The 19,332-nt window shown below is 35.1% G+C and overlaps 1 protein-coding gene and 2 pseudogenes across 1 annotated transcript; 1 reads left to right on the forward strand and 2 right to left on the reverse strand.

Moving 5' to 3' along the window:
• Positions 1-19,332, forward strand: part of LOC148122468 (olfactory receptor 9G19-like) — a 224,441-nt pseudogene that overhangs the window by 165,196 nt on the left and 39,913 nt on the right.
• Positions 11,417-12,360, reverse strand: LOC148122475 (olfactory receptor 10AG1-like; annotated as a pseudogene).
• Positions 15,842-16,810, reverse strand: LOC125399288 (olfactory receptor 10AG1-like). The gene has a single exon (XM_087903892.1). The coding sequence runs from the start codon at positions 16,808-16,810 to the stop codon at positions 15,842-15,844; it is 969 nt and encodes a 322-aa protein (XP_087760018.1).

Consider the following 19,332-nt stretch of genomic DNA (forward strand, 5'->3'; position numbering starts at 1 on the left):
AAGATAAATTTATCTTGCAAAGACATCATGTGTTTGCTTAGACTCTTCTCTGCATTCTACCGTCATAATAACTCATGGAATTATTTATGACCCTGACCACTATTTAGATATATCTCTAAAAAATAATACTTATACAAACTAAACATTAACTAATACAAATGATAAAGGAAGAAATCAAAATTTATTTTCATGTTGCGTCTGCAACTACTATACTGAGGAAACAGAAGTTGTGACCCTCATGTACGATTGATGTATTTGAATTTCAAGTGATCTTTTACCTTTAAAATCTATGTAGCCAACTTTGAGCTTCATCATCCTTAGCTTTTCTGAGATTCTATTCCACTCCTTGTCACCAGTATAAGATAAAAGATCCATACTTAAAATTGGTTTAATAAGTATGTTTTGTAATTTCTCACATATATTTCAATGAAAACTACTGTTAGAATGATAATATTCTATAAGGATGAATTCTGTGGCTCAAAGTCATTATTTAATAAATAAAACCTCAGTGACAGGTTTGTGACAGCTTTTAAAGATTGTTGTTTGGAGCAACCCCACAAGCATCCAAAACATCGCTGGCTTTTTACATGATTCTTTCTTGCCCATGATTCATGATTCAGAAACAGGTAAAGTCTTGTTGCTGGGCTGTGCCTTCCCTGCCATTTTCTGTGACTGCTTTTCCATATGGAAGTCAGAGTGGATCCTTGTGCTGTCACTCTTTTGAGCTGTTTTCATAGGAATTTCTAAAGGCAACTGAAAATTTTCATGTTGTAATCAGTAGAAAAATATGTGGATGTTAGGGTACCTTCTAAAACAGAATTATTTCAGGATTCGTGTACCAGATTTGCAGCTTCACAATTTCATACTGACTGTAGGCTAATCAACTGGGAGAAATTTGAGGATGAGAACTTCATACTGGAGCATACAGGTTGTAGGATCTTGTCCATAGAAAATGCTGAAGCAAACACAGATAGCTTCCAGTTCTGCTTCTTTGTTGTCAAGCCTGAATGCCTGGGTGTCAACATGTGGTCTCCAGGAAAGTGAAATAGGGCATAAGCATTATGGATTCCATGAGAGAACAGGAGAATTTTGGGAAGAGGACTCAGTCTACAGTCATCACCCAGATAAAGAGCAAGTCAGCCACAAAGCAAGCAAGATGTTTCTGCCTTGCTGAAAAAGTTACCAAGCCGTGTTTCTAACACAGACAAGAATTATGGGCTAATACAAGTTATAAGATTTAATAAGAAGCCTGAGACACTAGGCCAATCAATTTATAATTACTGTAGAACTCTGTGTGATTTTTTAGGAACTTAAAGACTGCAGGAACTGGGCAGGATGGAAACCTTAGAAAACAGAATGGCGTGCCAATGTGGGGTTCACCAAATCCACTTAAAAGGTTGAGAGAGCTTCGGAATTATTCTATATAGAAAAGAAGAGTTAAGCATAGCATTTTGAGAACAGCACTTTCTAGGGTGGGTTCTGCTTGCTAGAGGCAAGTGTTCCATTTAAGAGAGGCTTCCTGACTCAGCTTTAGCTGCAAAAACTTGCAGGCCTTTTAAGAGGTCCTGCCATGAAACACTTAAATGGTGTTGATGAAAAGCTGACTGCTTACTTCTTGGTGGTGTCAGGGACGTTGAAACAGCATAGAGTTGTGATAATAAACATGGCTCCAGCCGGTATGTCTGCCATGAGGCTAAACTCTCAGAAAAAAAAGAAAAGAAAAAAAAAGAAAGAAAAAAAGAAAAAAAATCAAAGTGATGGCTTGAATCCTAGCCATATTGCTTAGCAATTTAAAGATTCGTGAGATCAGAAAAAAGAAAGATACACAGTAAAGTCAGATTGAAAGAGGAAAAAAAACCTTAAATGGTTTACTGTTGTTTAAAATATATATAGGCTTGGAAGAAGAAAAAAAACGATTAAGTCCTTAAAAGAAAAAAGAGAGTAGTTTGGTTAGTTGGAACACACATTTAATCCCAACACCTGGAAGGCAGAGGTAGGAGGATCTCTGTGACATCCAAAACAAGCTGGTCTACAGAGTGAATTCTAGACAGCCAAAGATATACAGAGATACCATGCTTCCAAAAAACCAAAATGAAAAATAAAAATAAAAGAAATAGAAGTTAAAATAAAGCCACATAAAGATGCAAAATACAATATTGGGACCTCTCCTTGAACCTGGGAACCCCTCCAGAATCAAGTCTCTTGCAAACCCTATCCCATTCCCCCAAGCCAACCCCAATCCTCCTCCTCTCCCTTCTCTCTAACCATCTCCCCTTACTTCTACCCCCCACCCCCCGTGCACCCAAGTTTGCCTGGCAATCTTGTCTACTTCCAATATCCAGGAAGATAACCATATGATTTTCTTCAGGTTCACCTTCTTATTTAGCTTTTCTAGGATCACGAATTATAGGCTCAAAGACCTTTAACTATGGCTAGAATCCATTTATGAGTGAGTACATACCGTATTCCTCTTTTTGTGTCTGGGTTACCTCACTCAGTAAAGCGTTTTCTATTTCCATCAATTTGCATGCAAAATTCAAGATGTCATTGTTCTTTACAGCTGAGTAAAACTCTAATGTGTATATGTTCCACACCTTTTTTAACCATTCTTCTATTGAGGGGCATCTAGGTTCTATTGTAATGTTCTGGCTATTACAAATAATGCTGCTATGAACATAGTTGAACAAATGCTTTTGTAGTATGATAGGGCATCTCTTGGGTATATTCCCAAGAGTGGAATTGCTGGGTCCTGAGGGAGGTTGACTCCCAGTTTCCTGAGAAACCGCCACACTGATTTCCACAGTGGCTGCACAAGTTTGCATTCCCACCAACAATGGATGAGTGTTCCCCTCACTCCACATCCTCTCCAGCATAGGCTATCATTGGTGTTTTTGAGTTTGGCTATACTGACAGGTGTATATCAACAAGATGGTATCTCAAAGTTGTTTTGATTTGTATTACCCTGATCGCTAAGGAGATTGAGCATGACCTTAAGTGCCTTTTGGCCATCTGTTTTGAATTCTCTGTTCAGTTCAGTACCCCATTTTTTAATGGGTTAATAAGAGTTTTAGTGTCTAGTTTCTTGAGTTCTTTGTATATTTTGGAGATCAGACCTTTGTCTGATGAGGGGTTGGTGAAAATCTTCTCCCAGGAAAGGTCCTCAGATTGTTCCCGGGGCAGCAGAGAAGAGGATGCCTGAACTGGCCTTGGCCCATAACCATACTGATGAATATTTTGCATATCACCATAGAACCTTCATCTGGTGATGGATGGAGATAGAGACAGAGACACATATTGGATCACTGGACTTAACTCCCTAGGTCCAAATGAGAAGCAGAAGAAGGGAGAACGTGAGCAAGAAAGGCAGGACCAGAGGGATCCTTCATCTATCGATAGATGGAGATAGAGATGGAGACCCACATTGGAGCACTGGACTTAGCCCCCAAGGTACAAATGAGGAGCAGAAGGAGGGAGACCATGAAAAAGGAAATCAGGACCGCGAGGGGTGCGTTCACCCTCTGATACAAGGGGACTGATCGAATGAGAGCTCACCAAGGCCAGCTGGACTGGGACTGAACGAGCTTATGATCGAACCGGATTCTCTGAATGTGGCTGACATGGGGGCTGACTGAGAAGCCATTGACAATGGCACTGGGTCTTGTTTTGTCTCCATGTACTGGCTTTTTGGGATCCTAGTCTGGTTGTATGCTCACCTTCCTAGACCTGGAGGGAGAGGGGAGGAACTTGAACTTCCCACAGGATAGGAAACCCTGACTGCTCTTAGGACTGGAGAGGGAGGAGGTGAGGGAGTGGGGGAGAGGAGAAGAGGAAGTGGGGGGAATGGGAGGGTATGGGGAGGAGGGGAGGAAGTGGAAATTGTTATAAACAAATAAATAAATTAAAAAAGAAACTAAAAAGAAGATGCAAAATACACAGAGATTCTGGATACTGTATGTTATTATGTTGTCTTTAAATTGTTTGTTGACTGAGGGAGGAGCAAAAACTGCTAAAAAACTTTGTGATTTTTAAATGCTGCTGGATTAATTCAATATATATATTTCAAAAATTCCTTGACTTTAAAATTTATGTCAAAAATATGTAAGTTTGGAGAAGACGTTTTACCTTTGTTTCTGCCATGTGGCTACCACAGACTAGAATTATGGGCTGATATATTTTGTAAGAATTAATTGATAAGAATCCTGAGATATTAGGACAATCAGCATTTTTTTAAAATACAGGTAACAGGGTACAGACTATTGTCCCACAACAATAGCTTGTGCTACATTCACTTAATCATAGAAGTTTCTCCTTGCTCTGAATATCAACTGATGCTTAGAAAAGGGTGCCAAGAACATAAAATGTCATGTATTTGATTCTAAGCAGGATATTTCTACCATCTTCTGTAAGACCAGAAAAAATGAATGATTCAAGGTCGCAACATTAAGAAAGTCTCAGCCCAAACTTGGTGAAGTCCATAAAAGAAGCATTCCTGAATCGTTCTATAGAACTTTCTCAAAGCATCAGAGTTAGATGTTATACAAGCAGTTCTCCAGGTTAGAAAAATCTCATCTTCCAGCTATTTTTTGATACTTCCTCAAACTTTGGGAGGGTCTTTTAAATCTTGTATATTTGTTTTCTGAGAGAGTTGATATTTGCTTGTTTTCTGAGTCATATGAGACACCTTTCTCCCTTGGTGAGGAAGTGATATTCAGTTTGGAAAAAATTATATATTAAAAGGTAACTTCATATGTGTTGATGATGCTACAAAACACAACACTCACTCTTACCTCGTTAAGACACAAATATGTATGACTATGGGCTGGGCAGTGGTGATGCATGCCTTTAATCCCAGCAATTGGGAGACAGAGGCAGGTGGATCTCTGTGAGTTCGAGGCCAGTCTAGTATTCAGAGCTAGTTCCAGAACAGGCTCCAAAGCTACAGAGAAACCCTGTCTCGAAAAACCAAATAATGATAATAATAATAATAATAATAATAATGATGATGATGACACAAATATATATGACTATGGACGCAAAACACAGATTCATGATGCTGTGAATAGTTTATTTTTATATAGTAGTGGTTACATAAACACTTTATACCTTTATACCCTACAGTATAGTAAAGCTAAAAATTATAGCACTTAATAAATTTATCTATATAAATATTAGGAAGGAAGGCTATAGAATTGGAAAGAAGAGTGTCTGTGGTAGGCCTCAGATGCAGTTTGATGACTTGTGGGTTTGAAGTTGAAGGAGAATTACCTGTAAAGCTGAAGTATTGAGAAATGTTTTACATCATATTGCAAAGAATAATAAGTTGTTTGGATAGTTGGAGAATAATTCACAATTAAGTTTAAAAAATGAGAGTTTACCAAGGCCAGTTGGACTGGGACGGAACGAGCACATGATCCAACCAGATTCTCTGAATGTGGCTGGCCCGGAGTCTTTCTGAAAAGCCATTGACAATGACACTGGGACTTGTTTCCTCTGCATATACTGGATTTTGTGGATCAGTCTGTCTGGATACTCACCTTCCTGGACCTGGAGGGAGGGGGGAGGAACTTGAACTTCCCACAGGGCAGGAAACCTTGACTGCTCTTAGGGATGGAGAGGGAGGAGGAGAGGGAGTGGGGGGAGTGGGAGGGTGTTGGGAGGGGGGCGGAAATGGAAACTTTTATAATTTAATAAACTTTGAAAAAAAAGATGACTAGGTGGAAGGGGGAGGGAAATGGGATGAGGGGAGGAAGTGAAAATTTTTAATAATAATAATAAAAATAATAAAAGTTAAAGAACAAGAAAAGAAAAAAAGATGACTAAACTTAACTTGAATATTAGAGAAACCATACTCCACAAACAAAAAAATTTAATTAATCATCATGATGGAATCTTTTTTGCTCTGTAGACCCAGCTGCCCTCAAACTCAAAGATTTGCCAGCATCTGTCTTCTTTGTGCTGGGATCAAAGATGATACCCACTATATACCATTACTAATTTTTTTTTAAATTTTATTTTCACAAGTTAAAAACTTAGCTGGATGAGATCTTGCCTTGGTTACTACTATCAATATTCCAATTGTTTAATCTATTTATTTCCTTGATTGCAGGACATAACTCCATTGTACTTTCTGGTGCTCTATTTTGCCTCTAAATTTAAATTTTTAATTTATTCTGCTCAGCTTTCTATATTTTAAATCTTTTATATTTATATTTAAATCTTTATCACAATTACCACTGATATCTACATGGAAAAGTCCTTACTAGAATGTTTTGAGATTTCATATGCCAACAAACTTATCTAAAACACTTCACTTTAGATTTTTCAGACAAAGGGAAAAAAGAACAGTCATTTTCTTCACCAACATATCACAATGCTAGTCTATAGACCACATGCTATCATTATTCTATGAACACTCTTGATCCCCATAGTTCACCAAATAAAATTTAGCAATACTGTGTTCCATGCTCCTACTAGCACTGCCCATTAAGCAGAGCTTGAAGTATCTCACTGCTTTTCTAACTCAAATGCCCAAAGTACATATTAATTCAAACAAAAATGTGGCCATGCCTGCTGTATCAGTACCCAAGTCCCTGAATGTCAGCTTCTGTCTTACCATTTTCATTGTTTTGAAAAGAAACCATGACTATGGAAACAATTAAAAAAAGAAAACATTTTAATTGGAGTTGCAGTTTACAGATTCAGTGGTTCAATCTGTCATGATCATGGTGAGGAATGTTGTAGAATACAGGCAGATATAGTACTCTAAGAGTTCCTGAAAGTCCTACATCTTGCAGCAAACAGAAAGTTGACTGAGACATGGGAGGTATCTTGAGCAAAGAAAACCTCAAAGGCATCCCCCACAAGTGACACATTTTGCCAACAAGGCCATACTCACTCCAACAAAGTCACACCTCCTAAGAGTGTATCTCCTTATGAGATGATGGGGGTTAATTAAATTTATACTACCACACTTCACTTCCACAGCTTATGGTCTTTACATATTTATACCTAATATTTCAAGATGTTTCCAGAACACTGGATTGAAGAAAGTTGATATGAATCTCCCATCTTTAATTGAACATTTAGTCACTGATTCTTAGCAATTTAGCCAGTGATAATTCTCTGCATTAATCATCACAAACTGTAAAAGACAAGTTACTTGGAGGAAGTTTGGGAGCATCATAGACAGCATTTAGAAGGCAGGTGATGGTATAACCACTTAGAATGTCACCATCAAGAAGATCTCTATCAGGGACTATGTTCTCCCTGGATATGGGGTTGTGACTAGGCCCTCCTGTGAAGGAGGCCAGGCATCTAATTAGGAGTCAGTTGCTATCCTAACAGGAATCATGCTGATATTGCTCAGTACACATATCTCACTTGGCAAATCAATATTAAAACACACACCATCCAGTATTGGAGAAGGTAAACATCCCATTGCATTGCAAAAAAAAAATTAGAATGGAATTTCTTTTAAATGTTTAAAAAACCCTTTACAAAACTTTATTCCTTCTTTTCTGTAAAGCTAAACTTTCACCCTTTCATGGTGTTAATGGACAAAGAAGACTTTTCTTGTTGCTTGAAAGTTTTTTTAGGTTACACCTGTTTTTGATAAAATTTCTTTGTTTTATTTACATACATTTACTATATTTCATTTTAATTTTACTTGTTTTTGAACACTATCATTAATATAAGATAGAAATATAATAGTGTTGCTCTATTTCTTCTGTTCCTTACACTTTTACTTCATTTAGTATAAAGAATGATTTCCCAGAATTTGTTTTTCCCTGAGGGAATCCATTTAAAAGGCAGGTTTGACTTTATTTAGGATATAGACTGATTGTGTACCTGGATATTTATGTAAATGATATATCTTTGGAATCACACATCCAGCAAAGATTCTTAAAAAACTCTGACCTGGGCCCCCACAAGCAGTGAGTGACACCCAATGAATTTATTGGGGTATGTTGAGATTATATGGTCAATGGGGTACTAAAATACTATCAGATACTAGGCATAAGAATGATGCCCAAGGACTTATAAGATACAACAGACCAAGAAAGTAGTACAACTTCCACACCAGCACCCTATTAAAAATCACAAAAATTATTTCATTAAATAAAAAATATCTATACAGCTCTATACAGCAATGAAACATCAACTAAGGAGACATTCACAAAATTTAAGATACTTTTTCTAGACAAGATATGGCATAGAATTAATGTCATATATATATATGTATATGTATGTATATATATATATCAACAATTAAAGAGAAAATAATTTAAATTATGCAAAATATAAACCATCCACTAAAACAGACATCTTACAAATGATAATAAGCTGATATTCATTGCACATAGAGTAATATGTTCTGCCTCTTGGGACATCAAGGAAAAATGAACCAAACTAAATTGAGATTGTATCTTGAAACCCTGTTAAATTTTAGTCATTAAGGAAGCAAATAAAAGAACTAGAGTGGTAGTTTAGAAATAAAGAAAAATTAAAGTTCCAAAGGATATAACAGCCTTTCTGTCTTCCTGTGGCCCTGGCCTCCTGTAATGGACATAAACTCACACAGGTACAAAGAAATGAAAATAATGAGAAAAATCAAAATAAAGGAAAGAAATACTAAAATTTTACAAAAGCAAGGCCAAAAAAAGAAAGGACTATTTTATACATTTGTAGAATGTTTAACAGGTTAGGTTCTATGGAAAGAAGCATTAGAGATTTGTTTTTCAAACCAAAATGTTCAAACTATAGAACTTTAGGGTAAAGAACTAATGGATCTATATCAACAGATCACATAGGTACTGGCACATTGTTGTTCATTTAAGTGCTTACAAATGAAATATCACTACAACCTCTTTACAGAAAATCCATACAATTGAAAAAATGATAATTTAATTCTTTTTCAGAAATATATGAGTTTATTTATGTCATTAATGAAAGATTCCTTGTTTCTTGTTTTCTGTCATTTCTGGATTCTATATTATATATATAGTGATGTGTATTATAACTCATGTATGTAATATACTATTGTTAAAGAGAAATAGAAGGAGAGGCCAAAAAGACAGGTGAGGAAAGACTTTAATAGGAGGCATCTACTGAAATATATTATGGATTTATATGAAAAAAACGTTTATAAAATAGTAGCATATACAAATACAAGTAATATATACCATTTTTGGTGTGTAGGGATGTGAAGAAGAAAAATATATATTCCAAATGCAGATGGTCAGGACACCTCTAAATCAAATTCTATAATTTCCCCCAATAAATTCTGGTATAGAAGTTGAATTAAATATATTACCAGTCATCCTATGTTTTAAAAATAATTTCAAAGAAACCTACTTTTTTATGTGAGTGCGGAAATCTTCCTGAGATACCTGGTAGGTTTTAATGTTGCTTTCAAGGTGTTCTGTTTTAGAATTTCTAAGTTTACCAAAATTCAAACAGAACACTTCAAGTTTCACTAGTTTGTTGATCAACGTGTTCTATGCTAAAAAATATTTTATGTGTCATTATATTTGTTAGTATATATGATATTTAAAAAGAAGAAAAACATGTTAATCACATGCTCCATAACTCCCAGTCCAGCTGGCCTTGGTGAGCTCCCATTAGATCAGTCCCACCATCACAGTGGGTGGATGCACCCCTCGTGATCCTGACTTCCTTGCTCATGTTCTCCCTCCTTCTGCTCCTCATTTGGACTTTGGGAGCTAAGTCCAGTGCTCCAATGTGGGTCCCTGTCTCTATCTCCATCCATCGCCAGATGAAGGTTCTATGGTGATATGCAAGATATTCATCAGTGTGGCTAATGGGACAAGGCCAGTTCAGGCACTCTCTCTTCTGCTGCCCAAGGAACAATCTGAAGACCTCTCCTTGGACCTGGGAACTCCTCCAGAGACAAATCTCTTGCAAACCCTAAAATAGCTCCCTTAATTAAGATATTTACTTCCCTGCTCCCATATGCCCCCTTCCTCCATCCCACCCATCCCATTCTCCCAAGCTCTCCTGAATCCTCCCGTTCTCGCTTCTCTCTACCCATGGGCCCTTACATCCACCCCCCCACACCTCCGTGCACCCAAGATTTGCTTGGCAATCTTGTCTACTTCCAATATCCAGGAGGATAAGTATATGATTTTCTTTGGGTTCACCTTCATATTTAGCTTCTCTAGGATCACTAATTATAGGCTCCATGTCCTTTAATTATGGCTAGAATCTTCTTATGAGTGAGTACATAATATTCCTCTTTTCGGACACTCTGAATGTGGCGAATGTGGCTGGCAATGAAGGCTGACTTAGAGGCCAAGGACAATGGCATTGGGTTTTTATTCTGCTGCATGGACTGACTTTGTGGGGGCCTGGTTTGTTTGGATTCTCACCTTTATAGACCTGGATGGAGGGGGAGGACCTTGGACTTCCCACGGGGCAGGGAACCCTGACTGATCTTAAGACTAGAGAGGGAGAGGGAGGTGGTGAGGGGGAGAGAAAAGGCAGGAGGGGAGGACGTAGAAATTTTTAATAAATAAATAAATAAATAAATAAATAAATAAGAAGAAAAACACATGTCATAATTAGAGACAATATAATTTAGACCTGCATAAATATCTCACATGAAAACAGAATGATTCAGCTTATTGTTTTCATATGGAGCTTGTGATACACCTTACGTTTTATTCATCATGAAATCACATATACCTGGCTGTTCAAACTGTTCAAAATAAATAAGAATTGAATACTCAACCTCATAGAAAATATCTATATACCTATCAAAAATTATAGGAATACTATAAAGGGTGACACTGAAAGAATAGAAAGTGTCAGATTGGGGACAATGGCTACAAAATGCCAGCAACTGAGTGTAACAAAACCATGGAGATTTTGAACTCACAACAGCTTTTCTTCCTTCACTGGGCCTGAATGAAACTAGTCATATCAAAAACAAGTAATGTAAATGAGGAGGTGACTTACTCTACTTACAGAAATCCTACCTACTACAAAATTCAGAGATAGCAGGAGTCTGTAATTGGTTATGCATAAAACCTTCAAACATGGGGTCACACAGAGGGCCTCAGTTAAATTTTATGGTTCATTGAAGAAAGCAAAAAGACACACACGTGGAAAAGGATTTGGATGGAGAAATTGAGCTTTTAGAGAAGTAAGGAATGTTCTTCACATATATAGAAAAAAGTCATATAACAGATTTAATTAAAATGTTATTTTTTCATGAATCATTGACAATATAAAAATTTGGTTAGTGCATTTCTATGTAATGTAATGTTATACTAACTTTCAAAACTTAGAAAGAGAGGACAACACAGTAACTAACATCTCAAAGTTCAAATACAGATGTAGCAGGCTTTGTGATAACTGTGGTTTCTCTTCAATCACTGTACATAAGTCCATTGCACTAGGCTCTAAGCAATAATCTTCTCAGAGCTGCAATCACTTCTTTGTTCCTAAGGCTGTATATCATGGGGTTGAACATGGGGGTCACAATGGTATAAAAAAGAGAGAGGAGTTTGTCACTTAATGCAGAATGTGTTGACTTTGGCATTAAGTAGGTAATAGATTCAGAACCATAAAACAAAATCACCACCACCAGATGGGAAGAACATGTGGAGAAGGCTTTGGCCCATCCTTGAGCAGTTGGCAATCTAAGGATGGTGGCAATGATTTTGCTGTACGATGTTAATATTAATATAAAAGGGATTGTAGCAAGCAAGATAACCACTGCATAGGCGTACAATTAGTTAACTGAAGTATCTCCACAGGCCAGCTTAAGCACATGGGGGTATGTCACAGAAGAAGTGGTCTATCTTGTTAGAGTTGCAGAAATGTAGAGAGAATATCTGACATGTTTGCCCTAGCTGGAAAGGTATGCCACCAAGCCAGGAGCCCACTGCCAGCTGTGTGCATTTTGTCTGGTTCATGACCAGAGAATAGTGCAGAGGGTTGCAGATGGCCACATAGCGGTCATAGGACATCACAGCCAGGAGAATACTGTCAGTAGCTGCCAGCATTAGGAAGAAACACATTTGTGTCACAGGCCAGAAGAGAAATGCTTCTGTCCTGTGTCCAAATGCTATAGAGAACCCTAGGGAGAGTGACTGAAACATAACAGATTTCCAGAAAAGAGAAATTTGACAGGAAAAAATACATGGGATTGTGTAGTGCAGGATCGATTCTGGTTATCACAATTATGAAGCTATTTGCAAATAGGATAATTACATACATTATAGAGAACATCCCAAATAGAAGGCCCTGGAGGTTGGGAAGGTCAGAGAATCCGAGGAGGAGAAACTCTGTCACTGTGGAAGTATTGTCCTCTTCCATGATATTTGTGTGTTTCATTTGTGAGGATGATCCAACAAGAAGTACACTTCCTTATCCTCAGCTTTGCGTCTTATTTGTGTATTTTAAGTTTTGCTTACAAATAAATACCTTATTAAATCAGAAATTGCAATGACATATACTCTTTGTTACTAAATGTACCTTTGAGGTAAATGGTTCTGCTCTTGCAGCTCTCCACTAGATATATAATACATATTCTTTTTAATGGCACAATGACTCATAATATTTTAAATGTTTATCTAAATATCCAATGTGACAAATTCTGAATTAATTATTTCATTTCTAGTTGTCTCCTTAATATTCTTCCAAAATTGCTTTTTATTATTATTACAAATCAATTTCATTTTGATTAAATATCCTTTATATACTTAAAATTATGAACAGAAAAATTTACTCAATCTTTTCATGTGGTTTTCTAAATCCCCTTTATCCCAATAATCCAAAATATATACAATTTCATTGCAAAGTACATAATAAATTGTACACATTATTTGATGAGATTCTCTTTTACATATAAAATTGTGGAATATTATGTAAAATCTATGCAATCATAATTTATATTTTCTATATTGTTGAAATTATTGGATATTAAATGTAAATCAAAAGACACAGTAATCCTAGATTTTTAAATGGTACTCACTCTGCAGTTTCCTTTGTTTGTGATGCAACTGTCTCAGACATAGCTTCATGAATGCTAGGTGACCTCTCTTCCCCCAAGGTATTCCTTCAACTCCTCTAGGCAAGTTATACACACAAATTGATAATAGATAAAAAAGCTTTCTCAAAACATTTAACGTTTCTGTTCTTGTTTCTCTCTCCATCTTTTGTATATTCTGGTGTGTCATTTACAATTCTTCAGATTCTCAAGTTTATATTAAGAATGTAATTTAGAAGAAATTTCAAACTAACTACAGGTATTGATTTATATTTAAATTCTTTATAAATATTAACTGTTATTGCTTTTGAAACAAAGATTTTCTTTGATGCAGATACTATGGTATTAATTAAAATTTTAATATACATTGTATTTTTTTAAATAATAAAATTTAGAAACTGAAAATAAAAGTGGTTGCATAAAATAGTGCATAATAAAGGTAAAAGCAATGGACATGTTAACATGGGAAGAGGAAAATTTCCTAGGCTTCTAGTCTTAAACAAAAAGAAAAAAAAGAACACAGGTAAATACTTTCTACAGGTAAAAGGAAAACTAGGCTTTCCTAATGATTAGCCCCTTTCTGGTTGTTTATTGTAGTTTGGTCAGCTTTAAAAATCACATATTTGCAAATAAAAAAAATACAGCATGTTGTATTTGCATATAATTGTGTATTTGTACACATGTGTATTTGCTTTTAGGTATGTATGTGTGAATGTGTGTCTGTAAAATAATAATAATAAAAGAAAAAGAGACAATTAATAAGAGTGAAGTATTTCATAGAGATTTAAAGGAGAATAATGGGATAAAACAGAAAGGAGAAAAGGGATGGCAGAAATGGATTTAATATTATTTCAATTATATTGATAAAATGAATACAATCGATAATTAAAATTTTAGGGCACAATTTCACCATAGGGATAATATGAGATATTTGTTGGTCTGTGTATAAACCTCAGTTTGAAAGACATTCCAAAGCTAACATTAGAACTCTTAAATGACCCAGCTAAACTGCTATTCATCCAAACCAATTGAAGTCAACATGTCATAGAGATGTTTTCAAATCAATTTCATCTATAATCATTTTCATATTAAGGATTTCACCTTTAAAGTTAATGAGGCATATTCAATGCAATTAGGAAGTTAGCTTCCATTTATATTTTAAAGGCTACTTGTGGATGTTATTCAAGATTCCAAGCTTAATACCTAGAGAAAAACTGAGTATAGTAAGATGTGATATACTTGCAAATACTCAGTATTTCATTTTGATATCAGGAATATTAAAAAATTTCATTTTCCATATATAAAACTCCATATTAAACAGTAAAATACTAACTAAAATACCTCATCTTTCATCACCATAATCAAAATATCTTAAATGAATAAACCTGTTTTGATACTTATGAATAATATAGATTAAAAGATACTATGGTTAGCAAATATATATAGGCTGTGTGTAGATGCTCTTGTTTTGTTTGTTGGTTTTCAATGCTACAATAAAAAATGAAAGCAATCGCAAAATCAAAAACCAAAGATGACTGCTTTGAAAACATAGCACACTACCACTGAGCAATTTTACACAAAATATTAACATAATCTCTTGTTTAAAAAAAACTTTAAGAACTTTAACTACAACCATTTGTGGAAATAATGTGAGCAACAATTTGAATATAATAGAAATTTATGGATGAGGATGGATTAAAAATTATATTTTATGACATAAACCATTTTATGATAGTTCAAAAGAATTTTGAAAGTATATTTATTGATATTATCATTGTTCAAGTCTCACTTAAGCCACCACTTCTGGCATCACAGCTGGAATCCTTGACTTCTGACTTCTATAATCCCCTTCTACTCTTCTGTCATGTTTCCTGAGTCTTGTATGCAGGAGTTGAGCTGAAGATGTATAACTTGGTGCTGGACTTTTCATAACCCATTATTATCTACATTATGTTCAGTTGTGGTTTTCTTTAATAACCTGGTGTGGGAGGTTCTCTGTCTATGTGTTACATTTATTGGTTAATGAATAAGTAACCTGCCTTGGACCTGTGCAGGGAATAGGGGTAGGCTGGGAAAACAAAACTGAATGCTGGGAGAAACAAGGGCGGAGTCAGAGAGAACCATGTAGCCCCACTGGAGGAAGACACCAGAACTTTAGCCAGTAAGTCACAGACATGTGGAAATATATAGAATAATAGAAATGTGTTCAATTTATATGTAAGAATTAGTCAATAAGTAGCTAGGGCTAACGAGTCAAGCAATAATTTAATTAACACAGTTTCTGTGTGATTATTTCAGGGCAAAGTGGTGGGGAACCAACAAGCATCATCCTCCAAAATAGCTTTCATTTGCAAAAAAGAAAATGATACTTGATGAGGCTATCTGGCCTGAAATCGTGTATGCACAAACAAAACAGAAAGACTGAGAAAGTTGTCTTAATGTATTTGTTTATGTCTATATAACTATCTATCATCTATCAGTCATTTATATATATATGCATCTTTATATGTATCTACTTAGACATCATCTATCATTTAAATATTTATTTATCTATAATCAACTATCTAATCGCATACCAATAATAATCAAAGAAAAATAGTCCATCATTTTGGAAAGGAGATGGTATAGGTAACATGGAATGGACTGGAGGAAGGGACATGGGAGAGGTTAGAAGTAGGGGCAGGAAATGGAAAATGATGTAAACATATTTTAATTAAATACATTAAATTTAAAAAGTAGATCATATTATAACATAAACACAGTAGACATGTAAAAGGAATAAAAACATTTGGAATATTTCTGATAAGTGTTGAAGAAACTGTTCATTCACTTGTATATAACTCTGTGGCTCTTCATTTTAAGCAAAACTCTTCTCAGAGCTGCAATTACATCCTTGTTCCTAAGGCTGTATATCAGGGGGTTGAACATGGGAGTCACAGTTGTGTAGACCAGAGAGAGTAGCTCATCAGTTCCTGCAGAATTAGTGGATTTTGTCCTAAAGTAGTTAATGGTTCCTGATCCAAAAAACAAAACGACTACCACCAGATGGGAAGAACATGTGGAAAAGGCTTTTGCCTGTCCTGTGGCTGTTGGCAACTTCACAATAGTGGCAATGATTTTGCTATAAGATCCCAGTATCATCATAAAAGGGAAGGCAACAAACATCATAAAGACTACGTAGACAGCCATCTTACACATTGAAGTATCCCCACAGGCTAGCTTGAGAATTGGTGGAATATCACAAAAGAAGTGGTCTATCCTATTGGAATGACAGAAACGTTGAGAGAATATCCCACAAGTTTGTCCTATCTGGATTGGGATGCCACCGAGCCAAGAGCCAACGGCCATCTGAGTACACTTTGTTGGGTTCATGACCAGAGGATAGTGCAGAGGGTTGCAGATGGCCACATAGCGGTCATAGGACATCACAGCCAGTAGGAAACACTCAGTAGCTGCCAGAATTGTGAAGAAAAACATTTGGACAGCACAGGCCAGAAGACAAATTTTTCTATCTTGAGTCCAAAGATTGTACAGAATCCTAGGAAGAGTGACTGATACATAACAAATTTCCAGAAATGAAAAATTTGCCAGAAAAAAATACATGGGCTTTTGTAATGCAGGGTCAATTCTGGCTATGACAATTATTAAGCTATTTCCTATTATGATAATCATGTACATTACAGAGAACATCCCAAACAGTAATCCTTGTAAGTTGGGAAGCTCAGAAAATCCCAGAAATAGAAACTGTGTCACTGTAGTGGAATTATCTTCTGCCTTGTTCACTGTATATTCCATCTGTGGAGATAATTCAAGCAAAAGTGAAATGATTTCCTCGTCATTATCTACTTTTTTTTGAGACAGGATTTCTCTGTGTTGCTTTGGAGCCTGTCTTAAAATAGCTCTTCTATACAAGGCTGGCCTTGAACTCACAGAGTATATCTGTACACTGAAAACAGCATAATACTCAAATTCTTAAATATGCTCATTAGGAATTTTTTTCTTTTTTTAATTTCCTGACTAGATGTCAATGTATGTTCTAGTTAATAATAATAAGGAATGCCATTATATCTCAGTAGCAGAACTCCAAAGTAGATCCTCCTTTATGCAACGATTCTATTCCTTTAGTTTATATTTTTTTCTTTTTGCCTAATATTTTACTTTTTGTATGTGTAATTATCACACTTTATGATTTTGCAGTTTAATAAAGATTCACTTTGCTATTTTAAATTATTGTTTTACATATGTTTTATCAGTTTTTTCATTTTGCCCACACCCTCCAGATCCTTTCCACATCCCTACTTTCCAACTCTATGTTCTTTTTCTCTGTTACTCTTTCTCTGCAAACAATGAAAATCAAAGCAAACAAAAAAATAAGACAATCATTTTCAAGTAAAACAAAAGACCATCAAAGCTAAAACTAAAGCTAAAAAAAAAAGAAAAAACAAACAAACAAACAAACAAACAAAAAAAAAAAACATGAAGTTTATGCTATCTCTTCCAAGTCCTCCTGGGCAAGATGGGCTGTTTGTGTACTCAGAGACACTTTATTAGAGAAGTCATGCTTTCCACTTCACAGCAGGTATCAATTGTAAATAGCTTTTAGGTTAGGAGTGGGAACTCATGTTCTCTTCTGACTCTAAGTGCTGGGATTTTATCTTGTGTGAACCTCAGCTGCTCTAAATACTCTTAAAAATTTTTTAAAGAATTTAGGCAAGAATATATTTATTATCTAAAACTTATTTTCTCAAATATTCTTAATATCTTTATTCTGGCACAAAACCTTTCATTGTTAAATGATTATTAACAAACTACCACGCATAGTGAGGTGCTACTAATATGTAATGCCAAGCTTATCTTCAATTTTAAAGTCCATAAAAATTGACATTCAGCACTTTAATGCAGGTTTTAAGAAAATTTAAGGTGGATAATCTAATTTTCAGGATTATCTTCTAGTATAGATTAACTCAGGAGGCAGAAAAATTGCCACTGACATTGATGGCCAAAGGGAGAGCTAAGAAGGTGTGCACTTCTATGCTCTGAAAGTAGAGATGCTGCAGAAAGGATATCCACTGCACTTTTTTTTGAGCTGTTCCCAAATCTTTAAAATCTTCACTATTTTCCTTAATATTTTGCTCTCCTTTGTTTCAGTCTGTCTTCTGCATTGTATCAGTCCAAGAGTTCATTTATGCATTTATTATTAAGTTCTTATTTATCACAATCATCTCATTCTCATTTTTGTCACCAGACAAATGTTATAATTTCATGTGGTGTCATATATACATGATATTCCATATTTTTTATATACATTCTATAATTTTTATTCAGTCATGTATTCAGTAGATGAGTTCATTGGAATGCTCTTATTTCATCAACTCTAACAGAAATAGCTCACAACATATATTTTAAGGATGCGTTTAATTATTATTAAATCACAAAAAAAGGTGAAATTCACAGCATATAGAAGGCAGACCACTACTTATATTTAAAGACTTACATGTGCATGGTTTTCCATGATGTTAGTTCTAAAACATATTTACAAGCTAGAAAGCTTGTGTTAAATACGAAAAAGTAAACTAATAATTTTTCTGAGTATAGAAATGTAAAAATATAATTTATTTTCAATTTTTAGGTTTTCATAATGAATATTAATTAATAAAAAGCAATTATTAAAAGATGGGAATGAATTAACTGAAAATTTAAGGAATAGAAACTAGTAGGAAGTGCCCACATTGTGAAGGTGTGATTCATAGTCACAAACATACAACTAAGAAGTTTCCATTTTCCTACACTGCATCATAAAATTAATGTGAAGATTTATTCAACCACCTAACTAAACATGTACCTGATTATAGAATACAATGATAAAATTTTATCCATTTCATTAAGGACTAGAAAATAGTTTGTTTTCTGAGTTTGTTTAGACAAACATTTTCCCCGAAAACTGTTTCCACCACAACAATGCCACATATAAAATATCACTTTGTTCTTCCTTCAATGTGCTCCTGCTTACAATTTTCACCCCCCATTGCTCTTTAAGTAATAGAAAGCATCTCTACACTGGGCTCAACAAAACTGATGAGATATTCTATAGAAAAAAAACCTGATGAACAGACCCATTACCTCGACATTACTAGAATTTTACTTCTTTCTATATTAAATTTCTCTGATATTTTGCTTGGTATTAGGTGAGAAGTCTCAGTTTTACACTGTTAAAAGAACAAGTAATTTTACTCAGCTTTATGAGTTTTAACATTTAAAACTACAAGAAAAGACAGAGTTAATGCAATTATATGATTCAAAATGTTCTTAAATTCTCA

The sequence above is a fragment of the Myodes glareolus genome, chromosome 3 (assembly GCF_982192425.1).
Source record: "Myodes glareolus chromosome 3, mMyoGla1.1, whole genome shotgun sequence".
NCBI classification, from domain to species: domain Eukaryota; kingdom Metazoa; phylum Chordata; class Mammalia; order Rodentia; family Cricetidae; genus Myodes; species Myodes glareolus.